This window comes from Conger conger, chromosome 14 (genome assembly GCF_963514075.1).
Source record: "Conger conger chromosome 14, fConCon1.1, whole genome shotgun sequence".
Classification (NCBI taxonomy): Eukaryota; Metazoa; Chordata; class Actinopteri; order Anguilliformes; family Congridae; genus Conger; species Conger conger.
This window is the reverse complement of record NC_083773.1, coordinates 24,825,559-24,841,982: the sequence shown is the minus strand read 5'-3', so window position 1 is coordinate 24,841,982 and position 16,424 is coordinate 24,825,559. Positions and strand designations below refer to the sequence as shown.

At 43.3% G+C, this 16,424-nt stretch overlaps 1 protein-coding gene across 4 annotated transcripts in view; it reads right to left on the bottom strand.

Annotated features, from left to right (window-relative positions):
- Window positions 1-16,424, bottom strand: part of LOC133109887 (calsyntenin-1) — a 35,640-nt gene that overhangs the window by 13,370 nt on the left and 5,846 nt on the right. For 3 of the 4 annotated variants that reach the window (XM_061219617.1, XM_061219619.1, XM_061219618.1), the window contains exons 3-9: window positions 9,833-9,955; window positions 6,732-6,761; window positions 5,153-5,348; window positions 3,608-3,816; window positions 2,956-3,105; window positions 2,141-2,326; window positions 1,393-1,641 (exon numbers count right to left, since the gene is read on the bottom strand). In XM_061219617.1, coding sequence (XP_061075601.1) covers window positions 1,393-1,641; window positions 2,141-2,326; window positions 2,956-3,105; window positions 3,608-3,816; window positions 5,153-5,348; window positions 6,732-6,761; window positions 9,833-9,955 — 1,143 coding nt within the window. The remainder of the gene's footprint in view (window positions 1-1,392; window positions 1,642-2,140; window positions 2,327-2,955; window positions 3,106-3,607; window positions 3,817-5,152; window positions 5,349-6,731; window positions 6,762-9,832; window positions 9,956-16,424) is intronic. The other variant, XM_061219620.1, reaches the window with a different exon arrangement.

The following is a 16,424-nucleotide window of genomic DNA, read 5'->3' as shown; positions in this document are numbered from 1 at the left end:
ATTGAGGTGCAATGTGAAGGGTCACAAAATCATTGACTGCTATTTCCTAATGTACAAAATGCCTTGAAACGTAGTTTTCTGAAAATGACACACTGCCAGGGCAATGAGGTCGAATGCCATCAATCAAAATTTAGGTTGTAGATTTGATTAAACAGCCTTGAAACAACACTCATTTCCGCACATAACTTTTATTGTGTTCCTAACCTCCAGGTATTATATGCAGTGTCATGTATACCAAAGCCATTTAGAGCTTGGATTAAAACTGACAGTTTACCTGTAGATTCAATTTAGTAGTACCAAGCCGTGCTGTACTTCTACAGTTGCACTGTGCAGTGTTATTCAGAACATATATTTTTAAGGAATGGAAAAGATGTCAAAGATGTTGACTGAAGCAGTGAATTTAATGCGTAATGGTAGCGAGCCCAACCAGCACTGTCTTTTCACAATTACCAGGAAAGGAATAGTAGTTCCATTTAAGGTGATAAGCATCTGCCTTTATTTTAAATGCACAGTGCTCGATTTTAAAATAGCAAAAGATATCAGTAGCCAGGCATTCAACATTAATCATGCTGAAACTTCTGTGCAGACTTAGGCGGTAGTTTTATTCTAGAGCGGCATTATAACAGCTGCAATACTTAACTGGTTTCACCAAAGAATATAACTTCTTGCACCAACCAGTGTACTATTTGTACTATTATAAACCTACAGCTTACATCCATTCTATTTATTTGAAAAGTAAAATGTGACAAAATGTGTTACTAACATAGAGGATAGGATTTAGGAACAGGAGAATCCTAATAGTAGAAGCAGGTGCAAAGGACTATGTGGGTCAGCTATTTCAGCCCTCTGCATGCTGCCCCTGTCCAGGAGAGGGGCTACCCCGGCGCTGTAATCCTGTTTACACAACCTGGGCCGGGCCCACGTCATGGCCCCATTTCACTCACGTAACGGAGTGGGCTTCCCGTCTGAGAGACGTTAAGTGGTGCGATGCAGAGCGCTTAAGGCCACTGGCTTCCCTCTGAGTGTTTCACTAAGCCTGTACTTACAGCAGGGACTCCTACACTGATGGCCTGCCTGGAATAGAACATGTGCTATGAGTAAGGCATGCTGCAGAATGGGAGACGCCTCGTTATGCGGGAAATAGATCACATACAGGAGAGTTAAGCTGGACGTGTGAGAACAACGCATATGCACGCGCACACACGAAAGCTTGCACGCGCTCACGCACACACCCATGCACACAAACACACACACACACACACACACACCTCACACCCTCATCCACATCCACATCCACATCCACATGTACATGTACATGTACCTACTGACAAAAATATAAGTAATTTTGGCCAGATCCAGCCGCAGGCTGTGCAGTATGGATGTTTCCCGTACCTGTTTTGTCGGAGCTGCAGAGGATGGTCTCCTTCTCCTTGGCGCCTGGACCGTGCCTCATCCACACGGAGACGGTGAAGGGCTCCTTAAGGCTGGTGCTCACCACCCCCTCGGGGACCTTGATGGCCTGGGTGCCGTTGAACTCGTAGACCTGGTCGCTGTCGTGGCCGTTGTCCGTGGGCAGGCCCAGCGTCCAATTGGCTGAGCTGCTGGGGGCGGGAAGGAGCTCCACGGTTCCAGAGCTCGCACCTGCAGTCAACCCAGGGTTACTGTCCGTCACAACATTACATCCACCACATTACTGCCTTTCACCAAGGCTCTCAGGCACATTTACAATGAACATACAATGAATAACAGCAGCCCTAGAGGTGGGAGGTAAACAGTCAAAGACCAATGTGAAAACCTAAAATCGACAATGAACTAGTTCAGCCTGTTACAGTGTGATAATAACAACTTAACGATTCCTGATGATCATTCAACAAAGGCAAGAGTGCAGAAGTGAGCAGCACAGAGCAATTTCAAATGTGGGAAAACATATTTAATATTAGGACTTGGAGGTCTACAGTTTTTTAAAGCAATAAGAAAAAAGTTTTTTTTTTGTTACAATTGCACACAATTTATTTTAACTATGTTACTGGGAGAGTATAACTCTTTTTACCAATAACATTTTTACAATTCCTTTAGTTTTATTACAACCCATCCCCATCCTGCATCTCTTAGGTTCCAGTAAAAGAAAGTGCTTGCTTACCACAGAGCATGTGCAGGGACTTCTCAGAGTAAGTCTCTCGATCACAGCCCTTTCCAATGTGGCTGGTCTCCAGTTCAATATTGGCTTGGATTGAGGTGATCGGCTCCTCACAGGTCTCCAGGTGCATGCTGGGAAACAGTGACAGACTTCCTGTTCCAGGCTCATATTCCACCCTCTTGCTCCATCCTGCCCAAACAGAAACCAGCAGTGAGTGAATTCAGCGCAAAGAAGTCCATGAATGATGCCAAGTATAGCTGTGTTATCGCAGTGCAATTCAAGTCAAAGTTAATGTCATCATACCAGAACAGAGAAGTGTGAGGGCAATCAAGCGCAAATCTCATTTGCCAGTCGGGTGTTAATTAACAATTTCATCAGCTGACACCAGCCCATAAGGGGGTTTAATGTCCTGTTCTCAATGAGGTATATAACAGAGCTAAATTGTATTCCCCATCTTTCATTTCTCTCCCATGTTTGGATGATTAAATGAACCGACAGGCTCAACTCCCCACAAAAATGCGCGACACATCTCGTCTGCAATGTGCTAACCCAGGCACCGCTTTTACGGGACCAGAAGACTACATAACAGACGAGTCACTTCTGAGTCACACTGAGCAATAACGCAGGGAATGCCCAACCAAGGTCAAGCAATTTTTCAGAATTTTGGTTTCAGGCCATTTTGGTTTCATAACTTCTCCAGCACGTCTTTCTGTATTTTTATTGTCTTTATTATTCTTTTTTTATGGTCCGAATACATATATAAATACACAAAATACAAATATAGCTCAAGTGAAATAAAGTAAATGCTCCTCTGTCACCTTGCCAGCCGGGTTTACAGGTGGGCTTGATGTCGACCTTCACCAGCACGTCCTCGGAGGCCCGGTTCTTTCCGCAGTCGTAGGCCGTCACCGACAGCTTGTACATTCGCTCTTTACTGTAGTTCAGATTCTCAGTGTTCTTGATGAAGCCTGGGGGCAGGAATAAAAGCCACAATGGGAATGACCTAGCGCTCTTTTCAGTGTCGAGCGACACGCCCCGGCTGCAGCACTGCCCAAGAACAATGAGAGCCCACAGCTGAGCAAGCACCGACTGGAGCAGCATAAAAACACTCAATTTCACATTACATTACACCAGCAAAACCAGCGGGAAAAGCCTGACATTACATTACACCAGCAAAACCAGGGAAATGCTTGACATTACATTACACCAGCAAAACCAGGGAAATGCTTGACATTACATCACACCAGCAAAAACAGAGGGGAAACCTTAATAATAAAGATAACATAATAAAGTGGCTATATTAAAGATGGTATGAAGTTACTGGAAATCTCTCGCTCGCACAGATCAATTGTATTTGGCCCGTTTTAGTGCTGTATTTAACAATGCATCAGTGCCAAAAGAGCTGATGAATCAGTGTGAGAAGAAGGTGGGGGTAGTTAGCTGTGTAAGGCACTCCCTCCAGGGTCTAACCTTCCTTGTCGACGGTGAAGGGCACGTCGGGGGTGACGATCTCGTAGCTGCAGATCTGGCTGAACTGGAAGGAGCAGTCTGCATCCACGGCCTCCACTCGCAGGATGCTGTCGTAGGTCTTGCCCTCGATCACCGTGGCTTTGTACGACTTCTCCTTGAACACGGGCGAGTACTCGTTCACGTCGTTCACCTGGACGTGGACTGTGGCCCTGGACGGGTCAGAGGACAATTCACAACCAGGCTTTCACTAACACCAGAAAAAGCATTACAAAGTAAACGGCAAAAACTATAGACGGTTCAGAAATCGGGATGGTGCATGTTCCACTTGTGCTATTAACTGCTGGTTCACCAACACAATAAGCTCATGTTGAATCTCAAGGGCAAATAAGCCAGTTCAAGATGACATTAACTGGATGTAATAAATGTGACTGGGAGGATCTATTGTCGGCCTTAATAAATAAAGAGACCAAGGCCCTAATGCTCTCTGCTTTCCATTATGATGACCTCACCATATAACTGAGTTTCAGACATCTGGATTGGTCACAGTTTTTTCCTTTATTGATTTTTTCCTTAAAAGCAAAAAAAGGCTCATGTAATGAGTCTCATGTTTAATGAACAGTCTAAGCATTACAATGTTGTCTTGGTTCAGAGAGTACTCTTTACATCATTTTGTGCACTTTACAGCATACAGGGCTTTGCGATGATTCTGAAACCGAGAATGCATCATAATTCTCCATGTATTGATAGTGCATTGGTGCAATCATTTCTCAACACCCTCATCTGCATTCCCCTTCGGTGGCTTCAATATGTGTGACTGCCATGAGTAATTATGGAAGTCCCACCTTACAAGCTGGTGTTTGTTCAATTGCATTTAAATAAAATTAAATAAACTAAACTCATGATAAAACATGCATATTCAGTACTATTGTGATTACTTTTCTTGTTGTCCAAAGGGAGGCAAGCATTCATCCATGGCTTAGAAATTTATTAATTTGTTAGGTTTTTGAGAGCAGACAATGTACAAACAACAAAGCAATCAATATCTTCTTTTTTTTTACCAACATCCGCATGACTTCACTGCTGTAATTGAGAGAAAATGATATCAGGCTGATGAGGATGGATGTATTGCACTTGCTATACAGCGAGGCTCCTGACCAGCTTCTCTCGAAAGCGCATCACCTGACTGTGGTGTTATCACAGGCTTGGGACAGACAGGTGGAGCAGGCACTGTGTGCCTCACGTCATTCATCACGATGAACCAACAGTGTGCAATGCGCTCTGTCGAGTCTACTCCAACACCTTTCAGTGAATCTGATCATCTGGCTTTGGATAAATGAAATGTAATGAGCATGTAATGGCTCAGCTCCCCAGGAAGAGCTCTTTTGGCACCCATACATGTTCAGTAACAGGTCTGGTTTTCCAAGATGAGCCCAAGTGAGCAATAAGTTTGGCTTATGATTTGTGTTTCTCCACAGATAATTGAAAATGTTTGACATAATCTAATTCTGCTGTCCATTTACGAAATGAATATTATTTCAGACTCACTTGTGGGACTTCTTCATGTTCTCTCCATCAGGACCCTCTCCACAGTCATAGGCCTGGATGGTGAAGGTGTGCTCCTTCTGCAGCTCACAGTCCAGCTTCTCCTTGGCCCGAATCACTCCCTCCCCCGTGGACTTGTCCAACACCACCGCCTCGAACGGGACGTTCTGCCCGTGAATCCTGAAGCCACAAATCTCACCTGCGCACAGCGGGGACGGGGAGGAGAAGCTTATGCAGAATCGCAACCATAAGGATTAGAGACGCAGACAAAGCAGCCCATCAGCATCAACAAAACGCACACAAAAATAAAGAAATAAAAAAGAAAAAGCCAGATCGTTTGGCAGCCATGGGGTAGTGAGGCTGTGAAAGAGCCAGAAGCACTGTGCTGGGAGGGAGTAAGTACTGGGTTGGAGCAGGGAGCAGGGTGGGGTGGGGGGGTTGAAAACGTGGTTAAACAGGGGGGGTCCCTTCAAAGCCACTTGTTCACATTGCATCCAGTCATACAGGAAGAAACAGAGAAAGATGTGGACAGGCATTTCACAGGAGAACTTAGGACCCAATATCTAAAAGAAAATAGAACATGAATAAGATCCAGTATAGAGCCAAGTTCAGTGGGATCTCAAATATTTGGATGTATACAAGGTGGGGTTTCAGAGAGATAGCTTGCTATACTACTAGCTAATGGCTTGATGAAGCAGCATTAAAAATTCCTGTAAATGTTTTCAATATCTAAGTAAAAGTCGTATATAAAAATGTCACTATTTGTATCACTTGTTCCTGATTTCTAGATTTGTTTCCCCCCGTGAAAACAGTCTTCCTGTGCAATGTTGTCTGCTTTCCCCCACTGCTCTCGAACAACAAAAGCAATCGAACCCAAGACATTAAACGAATGGGGGGAGGGTCAAACCAAAGCACTGGATGGTAACAGGTTAGAAATATCAACTTGGTCGACATCCATAAAAAAATAAAAATAAAAAATAAAAATAATAAAAAAACAGCCTTGATCATGCCATGAGTCATCTGTGGGGCAATTCCTCCGTTGAAGGCTGTCCATTACGAATATGAGTCTGATTTTAAAAATGCATGTGAAAACCTAAATAAATTATGTTTTAAAAAGCTGTAATTGTCAGCATTGTGGATATTAACAGAATGGCCTTGCAGCTAAATTACATTCTGACATCAGAATTAAGTCTAAAGGTTATACTGTATGTGGCACAATGTAATATGTCTGATCTCTAATATCTACACCATCAATTATAAATTATTATCTCGGAGCCCAGCTTGATCTTTTCCCTCCTTAAAGTGACTCATGTAGTGTTAGTATCTGCACAGTACAATGGATGTCTCATGCACGGATATTTCTAACAATCCTTGCCCCCAAACCCACATCATAGCCTTTTTCTCATCCAGTTGGGTCTTTTCAAACAATATTGGGTGAAACAAAAAAACAAAAAAGAAAATAACCAAACCGGGAGCATCTGATTACAAAGCATGGCAGGAGTGTCTGTGTCAAGTGTCGATGCCCTGAAGTTAGTGGGTTAATACAACTGCATAACAGGCAGGAGAAATAACCTGTCATCACCTTCGTTGGTGAAGGTCACTTCAAAACTCTCTACAGGAGGGAAGAGAAGATAAACCCAGGTCAGTTGCACAAAGAAAAACCTTCAAAAGAGTTTCACATACAGAAGACTCAGAGTAACAGTGTATGTGGACAGAAGACACTCTGGAGCAGGTCAGAACTAAGCAAACCACCCAGGTCTGCAAATTATCAGCATCAGAGAGGGGAAGAATTTGAGACATATCTTTTGTCAAAACCATCTAATATCCAAAGCACTATACTCTACTTTCCAAGCTTATGCAAATATACAGGACAAGGTTTGTGTGTCTAAAAGTGGGGTTTCCTATCCATCTGTTTTGCCATCATTTTAAACTCTTCCTGTAGGTTCAATGACACAGGAAAAACAATTTCCTTTTCTGTGCCCAGCTTGCCGTTTTTCCACCAAAGGGGAAATGAATTCATTTGTACCACTCTGTTTTCTACAGCAACAGCCATTCGAACTTGTATCCATTAAAAAATATCACCATCTGGGCAAGTGGTCCTGTCATAAGTAGGCACTTACACTGGCTGCCATAATGCGGGACTCTCATTTACAGCGTGACAGCCAAAATGATGAAAAATATGAAGCAATATGAACGCTGAGGGGCATTTTATACACTGCTGTGTTAGTAATGACTGAAACATTTGTGGCGTCCTGAAAAGGTGTTCCTCCTGCCCCAGTACTGAAACCTCAAATCCCTAATCACCGTTTAGTTTTCAATCCTATTGCAAAACAACAGAAATGCTCTCCCATCAACGGTCCTATCAGAGTAAATATCCAGTCTATTTGGCAGCTTGGCTTGTTTCCCTGCTCAAGTAATGCTCCTGGTTTTCTGGTGGACATTCCAACATGGCTCTGCCATTGGTTGCTGTCATTCAGATCAAGCTGTGCAACTCTGGCAGTGCCATCCTTTCAGGAAATCCAGAATATTCCATGACCACTCAGCCCTGACCCACTGCGTAGCTAACTGTCTGAAAAACGCACTGAGGCTTATGTCAAAAGGCTGGATGGACAACACTCAGCCACAATAGCTCCACGTTTCTTGATTGGTCTCAGCCCAGAAGCATAAGCAAAAGTTGTACATGACAGGAGTGGCTCATCTTTTAGCTAAGGGAGCGATGGAAACCTCCTTTTCTGAAGCTGCCCTGACTGAAGACCCTTTGAAGGACAAGGAGCAGATGATTCCCTGGCAGCGGACCGATCCTTATGCCAACAAGGGATTGGCTGAAGTGAGGCACACACAGATAGTGTCCATTTGCTCCCAACCGGCACATGTTGCCAGGAAATCTGCAGTGAGAATGCCAAAAATGGGCTTGGGTTGAGGTGCCAAAACGCCTTCCCCTCCCTTTGGGTCTGCCACTGCATATGCAAACACTTATTCCTAACATGCCTGGTTCGGGAAAACAGTTTGGTACTCCCAAACAATTCTGAATTCTTTTGAGCAAAGCCCTTAAATAATTTGGAGATCTAAGAATTACCCAGAAATCCTCCTGAGACCTGGCAGAGATGAACACAGGCCTTACAGATATTAGAGTATTCTTATGTGATTTTAATCAATGTCCTCTGTCCTGTAGGTTTCAGCACAGTAGAATATATAATGAGAAAAGGATGGTGACCAAGGCACTCTTGATACGGATGCGTTAAAAAGCCTTTATTATATGGCTAATGCATAGATGAAAAACACGCGCCGATGCGTTGCGGCACACAGGCCTTCATCAGGGTGAATTAAGATAAGATAATATATAGTTCTTCAGATTAAGACCAGAGACTAATGGCCCCTACAGGAATTGGAAGGATGGAGAGTTGTTCTAAATCACTTTCTTCAAGTACAATGTAGTAACAGAGATTAAAGTGACAGTTGTGCTCTGGGAAGATGGCACATGTACTGATGGCGATTAAGTCTCAACGTATTTTGAAGGGAGGTGAAGATCAGAACCTCTGTGGTTGACAAGGGGCCATCAATTGTTACACCTCGAACTTAAATGAGATAATAAGCTACTCATCTGATGTGGAAATGAGAGAGATGATTCCATATAGGGATAGCCTGCAATTAAACTTAAATGCAGGAACAGATTTCAAAATCAATACCTTATTCCACACAAGAGAGCAACTACAGCTCCATAAATAAGATTATGAAATGAAGGCAATATAACCCTGTCCTCTCCTGAGTTTAGGTTCAGCACACAGCCATTCAAAGCTTGCATTCGCTCTATGCACATACAAAGTAAATGTGTAAAAGCACCATCTAGTATATAGCTGTGCTAATCCTCATGATGTAGCGTTTTGCATAACCAAACCCAGCCCTGCTTTTACACACTAGCATATCATAGATTTCGGCTGGTAATGGATTTGAGCGCATTTTGTAATCCAATTCAGCTTGCAACTGAGGCAAATCAACATGACATAACATACCAACTGCTTACTTGCAACTGATAAACTACTGGGGATAAAAATATGAGAATTGCAATACAAATTGAGTATATTTATGCTACTATTATAACTGATTACAAACCTACATTTCAACAACAGAGTTAAAGAATAGACTAGGGATATTGTAAGTGTCTAACAAAACAAATGTGATTGTTGGTCACAATGAGAGGAAAAGGCAGTTTTCAGCAAGGATTTGTGTCGATGGGATTGGTCTGCTCAGACAGCAGAGAGATGACATCTCTGAAAACCAAGCTCTCATCTTACAGGGCTTGTCATATGGTGGCTTATTACTGAACTTCACTGACTTGAATTTCACTTTAAATAGGATATGAAAGGAATAGTTTAAAGCTTCTCAATGAATGGACACATCAAAGGACTACAAACTGTGAAACTTCCTTTTCATGAGCAAAATTGTGAACAAATATATATATATATACATAACGTACTTGTAATGCATTATCCATACAGTGATCGATACATCCATGAGCAGGTACATGAAAACATACGTTACAGATATCTGTATGAAAACTGCGTGAAGGCCAGCTTTAACTGCCTCATGAGAAGAGCGAATCTTTTCAGGAGGCAGTGAGTCAATGGAGATGAAAAGGCAGTAGGAACACTTCTCCGATTGAAGAAAAGAGAACTCCCTTCTTACCTGCGTAGCGAAGTGGAGCATCTTTATCCAGTGCTATCAAAGGAGGATCCAGCAGGACGTTGTCATCGTTCTCTGTTACGATGCCGTGATACGTGGTCTCAATCCAGGGTTTGTGCTTATTAACTGAAAGGGAGAGCAGCAGACGGATCAATTATGATCAACATGCATGATGCAGTTCACACAGCGCATGGTAAAGGGCAAAACTCCAGAACAGCAGTGCCTTTTAATCTTAAGTCCAATTCCATAGTCACTATACAGAGACCCTACTACATCAACTGGATGACCAGCTCAAAACATCTGCACTTGGCCAGGAGCCAAATCTAGCAATGCTAATTCATCACTTTTCTCATAATTTTATTGTCCTCATAAGATGACTTTGATTTTCTCAAGAATGTACAGCGTATGCAACAACAGGATTTGAATTACACCATTCATTGTACTTGAGAGATCCGTTACGACTGCAATGTCACCATGCAACTGGTATCATTTCAGATACATTACAGCTCTGGTCATTTTGAATGGTAAGTGGGTCTAAGCAAATACCAAGCCTGAAGAAAAGATATGAGCGTCCATGTGACCCAATGCTCATAAGGTAACACTGAAGCATCAGAGATGAGGAGCAATTAGTGATCGAAGAGTGGCCGCTGCTTCATCTTATAGGTCAGACAGTGTCCGGAACCAGTACATCTGCCATCAGTCCAGTTCACCCAGCTTAAGAGACAAAAGCACTGCCTCTGCCAGCTCCCCTTTTAGCTGCCGCAGCAGTAAAAGCTGCAGGAACATGGTGCTGGGCTTCAAAGGCAGACTGCAGATTGCTAAGCAGCTCTCAGTATGGCATTTCCCACTGCAGCATGGGCAGCGAGGGAAACAGGAGGGGGGGGGGGGGATTGAGCTTGGCTACATCAGAGAGTGTGAAACAGCCTGTCCCTCATCAGCCATGGAAATTTCCTACAGCGACACAAGTGATGCCGACTCGTCCGCTATCCAATCAGCTTCCTGTACTCTTCCTACACGATGCATAACGCAGTGATGCCCCTCAAACTGCCAGATTCACTTCTCTTCACTGTCAATGGCAGATTCATTATTCATAGAATAAATAAATCCAAAATTTGACAAATCTAATCATAATCCCACTGTTTGTGCACACCATTAACACATTTCGTGTTTGACGGGTGATTTTTGGAGGTTACAATAATGACGCCATCTGCCGTCTAGTAGCAAAGAGGAGGCAAAAAGAGCACCCATTTTGCACCTTAGACATAATACATTACCAGGCAGAGACAAAACTGACAATTGAGCTTGAATGACTAGATGATACCAAACACATTCCTTCAGTAATTAAAATGAATTTTCTTTCACAGTCGACAAAGACATGAGCAGCAGACAGAGATAATATTGGCACAATTAAATAGTAGAGTTGTGAGCCTGACATTGGCAACAGTAATCATTTTATGTCACATGGGAACGGCACTCCAGAACGAAACGGACGCAAATAATTAAGGTGACAACAATGAAGACAGTTCCACAATTGGGAGTTGTGCTCGTTTCTTTGTCCCTTCAAGACATAAAAGTTCTACATTTAACATGTTCTCATCTTCGTAAGCGGAGAGGTTTTCTTGCTTGTCATGGTCACTCTGCTTTTTGCCAAGTTTAAAACGTTTAAAACACCCCGCTATTATTTAAGACTAACTCAAACCCAAAAGCGTGGAGGAGACCTTCTGAACACCCCTCATCCCTCCATCTTTCAGGATAGGGAGATGAAAGAGGAGGAATGCAGCTGAGTGGAGGGTGGAAAGACGAATGAAGAGCCTGGCTGTGCCTTCCCAGGCCTGCCCTGATGGCGGCCAGCACGGTCTGTGACTGACAGGAATTCTGGGGGATTCTTTGTCCCAGAGCTGCCGGAATAAGCCCCTGTGTAACCCCCCGAGCTGAAACAGGAACACAGCTGATCCCTGACAGGGCGGCAGCAACACATGACTTCCCTGAGCACGGCCAGAGGATTTTATTCTTCCGTCTGTCGCCATTTTAACTGGAAACCATGAGTAGAGCTAACGGACAATACGTTAGCGGTGAGCATGCAGCGGGCGGGACGATGGCAAATCATCATGCTCGAATAAGTGGCACACAAAGAGTCTTCCTCTGACTCTGCAGTAGAATAAGAAGAGGCAGATTAACTTTGCTTCGGAGGAAAGTTAATCTGCTTTCTCGAGAGGTTGTGATGAGCACTGGGTGTGCATTGATTGGACATTCCATATTGGGAAGAAAAATCACTTTAAAAATCAGAGCCTAAAAGCTTCAAAACAACAAAAAAGGCTCTGCTCAGCTACAGGTATGGACAATTATGGACTTGTTCATGTCCCACCCAAAAATTTAGCAAAGTAGTATGCCTCAAATAATGTATTCAGTTCACATCCAAAATGGATTTCCGGCATGCCTGTCAAACAGCATAAGACATAAGAGTGAAATAAAATGGTGCATCTCTTGGCTTGCAGTGAATATGCCAATACTGCTTATTAAGAGAATGACATCCAAGGCCAATGCTACTCTTTGACAATGTCAGAGTGACCTGGACGCAGTCCATCAGTTGTGCCGTCTGTAAGCCAGAAGCAAAGCCCGTCATTCTGTAAAACCTTCTTAACAGCAGCCACGACATGACCCAAAATGGGAAGGACATCTCTGTTCAGGTTGCAAGGTCCACATCAGTGCAGAACCAGGATAATCAGATTTAGGCTCCTCATGCAAAGTCGTTCATATAAATCATACTAAGGTGACTACAGTTGCACACTTCCCAGTCTGGGAAGTAGTGGGATGAAAAAATAAAATAAAATGAAATAAATAAATATGCATTTGCCCTGATACAATGTTATCCGGTTCATCTTCCGTTTCAACAGCCAAATAAGCCATTTAAAACAACTCCGTTATCAGTTGTACACCCTTGCTTATCATGGCTATTGAGCTGGCAGTAAGCCCATTGTGAGGGGAAGCTGTTCTGATCAGATGGCCATGGGACTGATGACCTTTCATGTGGGTGATATCATTTCGGAGAGCCCTGCAGCCTTGGCACAGTCTCACAGGATTTGAATCGACCCAAAATAATTGATGAAATAAATACAATGGCTATGCACTTCACCTGGAGCGGCTATGCACTTTACCAATGTAAACGCCATCTAGAGCGCATACAAACAGTAACATGCATATTTGCGTCCAGCATCTGAGCCTGATATTCATTCTGTGCTCAAAGCATAATCAGCAAGTATTAATGCACATACAAACACCCAGCAGAACATTTAGCCTCTATGTATATTGTTGTTTTTTAAGCACAATTTATGACAATTTAAATGTAAATAATTTCAGACCAAAATGATATGAGGTTTAATCATTGGCTAAATGATTAAATCAGCTTAAATCAGGGGTAAACACCTATGGCAAGAGCTTTGCTGGGTTCAGACATCTACAGTACAGTCTCTGTAACTATCCCCATTGTTGCAGTCTTGTGGGTTGTGATTTATTATGGAAGAAGCCTCCCTCATAATTTCCCCCCACCCCACCCCACCCCACCCCACCCCATCTCTGCTGAAAATAAATTCCATGTGAATAGTGACCAAACACTCTTTAGATTTTCAAAAAGGTGTTAAAATAATGGACAATAATGGACAATGGACATGTAGAAATGGCGATAGTGGAAGATCAGACAATGGGAGAAAGCAACAGCCACACAGGTGACTTGCAGAGCGGGTAAACAAGCACTGTACTTCACACAAATGCACAGCACACATACATACATTCTGTATCTCAATTCATTACCAACAGCACAAAAAAACATACATTTTAAGCTTTTCGGTGAACGGATCTGTCGCTTAATTGCATTTTTCACATGGGGCAATTGGCAGTGATATTGCAAAATCAACACAGTAGTAAGTATGATGACAAAATTATACCATTCAACTTCAGAAAGCAGTAATCCTGATGCTGATTATTATCATTTACAATCATCATCTCTGAACCAATGTCTGTAAGGAACGATTATATGACAGGTTTAATTAAAATAACCTTTAATTTCCAGCATTTCCGGATAAATGTCTACACGTCACCAACAGACTGCCCAGCACACCAGTGCTCTGTTCTTCATATTAAACCACCATATTTGTGCCTCAGGGGTTTGTTACACCACCCACATGCACCAAGCAGCTAAAGCACGCTCCCATATTCCTATCAATCCAAGGACATCTGACCAACTTGAACCCACCGTTCCCTGGGCAGGAAGAGGACAGGCTGCCGCAGCAGACTCTGGCACACAGTTGAGCGGTGACACAGATGCCCAGCCTGTTTCACAGATAATATCTTTTACCACCTGAGTCACCCACGAAGCCTGAAGAATTTCCCCTCGTTCCCAGTCATGGATTCCCAGTGACATGCCATACCATAATGGGAAGCTCCCGTTTCATTCAGTGCCGAGGCCAGGGGCCGGCCAGACGGCGCTCACAAAGCGCAGAGGTATGGGGCGTATGCTGGCGGGGACGCAGATTTATGTCTGCAGCATCTGTTCTGAAGCAGAGAGGCTGTTCTGAAGCAGAGAGGCTGTTCTGAAGCAGAGAGGCTGTTCTGAAGCAGAGAGGCTGTTCTGAGGCAGAGAGGCTGTTCTGAGGCAGAGAGGCTCTTCTGAAGCAGAGAGGCTGTTCTGAAGCAGAGAGGCTGTTCTGAGGCAGAGAGGCTGTTCTGAAGCAGAGAGGCTGTTCTGAAGCAGAGAGGCTGTTCTGAAGCAGAGAGGCTGTTCTGAAGCAGAGAGGCTGAGGTGGCAGAGCCGTCCCCTGCAGCACTGCCTCACACCGGGGAGCCTCACTCATGACGTCCAGCCTCAGCACAGCCTGTGATTTACCACACACCTGTCACATCCTGCACCCACACATCTGACTATCCACAGCTTTACACCTGCGCTCTTCTGCTCGTCTTCTCCAAATAAACAGGCTGGAACTCACGGAATTGCCAAATCAGTAAGGAATTTAAGGATTTAATTATCAGGAAGCGTGCTGTTATGTTAGTAATTTCACACTGATTTTACTGAACAAGAGATTCCTCCTATGAAACTGAACAAAATACAGTTGAATAAACAGTATAAACAGCATAAACAGCATGCATCACAATGTGTAACACAGTGTAAGTTGTGCAACTTAAACTGTATTTAATGGCAAGCAGAATTATGTAATGAACTGCTTTTCCTACCAAAAATAAAGGAAAAATCTGTGCTGATGTCACTATTTTAGCCTCAAGTGGCAAAAGAAAACAGTGAGGAATGGCATGCTGGCAGAAAAATATTGCAGGAATTTTAAAAATATCATGAAGTAAACACAGACGGAAGAATTTCATTCTGTTCCGGGGACAGCTTTTCTGAGCCAACACACAGGTGCTTTAACCGTAGATCACCTCCAAAAATGATTCAGTAATAATCTTCTATAGCAGTGCAGTAATCCATGAGTCATTTCAACAGTTCAGCATTTGCACAATGGGCTAGGCCCCATTGGCATGCCAAATTGATTGCACGGCTCATTTGCCTAAACGCTGCTTCTGGTAAAGACTGTATATAAAACTGTAAAAAAAGAAGGGGTAAAAAATGTTAGGTGACTGTTTGGGGGGGGGGGGGGGACACTGAAGGAGCGGATGGGAAGAAACTTTAGTCGGGAAACTGGAGACTGGAACAACACACGGCTGGCACTGTAACACGATCCCTCAGTGAGATTCGGCAAACCCCATTATCAGCTATGCTTTATTTAAGCCTCGCACGTGAACTCTCACTGCATATTGTCGTCGTCACTATGGCCATCACAACGGTCATTGAGTTTATCATTAGACTAATACTGCAGGTGTTGTGGTCTCATGTGCAGGTATTCTGTATGAGACCTAGGCATCTGAACTCTGATTTATGCTACGACTTGATAAGCTCCATAAGCTCACTCATGTTAAAGTGGACCATTTTAGATTTGTAATGCAGGATTGTGTTCTTGTTTAAGTCTAATGGGGACAATATAAATAGCCTGACCAAGGCACCAAAGGCATACATTCAAACTAAGTTGCAAAAAAACAAAAATGCACCCAGCCTTGCGATTGCTTTACATGGTAGTTGCCCATTCTGTGCCTGGCTTGGTGATCGGTGAATGATTCATTTCCGGGAGACGAAGACCCAGGCGCGATTTAGCAAGTCGCATGGCGTGAACAAGAACAGTCCTCGCCAATTATTACTGTTGCCACCCTCCAATCTGACATGCGAAGAACATCAGAAGTGATAGCTGATGTGTCAATGTTGGCCAGCAGGGCAAAGCAGCAGGAACAGCCACTGAAAATAAAAAGGAAATTTTTTTTGATAATTTGATAATAATGACCAAGGCAAATACTTCCTTATTTGGGCTGAACTGTCAATGGGAGGTTAGGCCAGGTGGCTCAATGTGGCCTCTGGAACCTGACAGTGGAGTGATTTTCACTGTTTCAACTTCACACTCATACAATATACGTTTTTATTACAAAAATGATTATGTAAAATCAAATAAAAGAAATCAAACAATAAAATGAGATCCACTCAATCTATGATTTCAATAGGCAG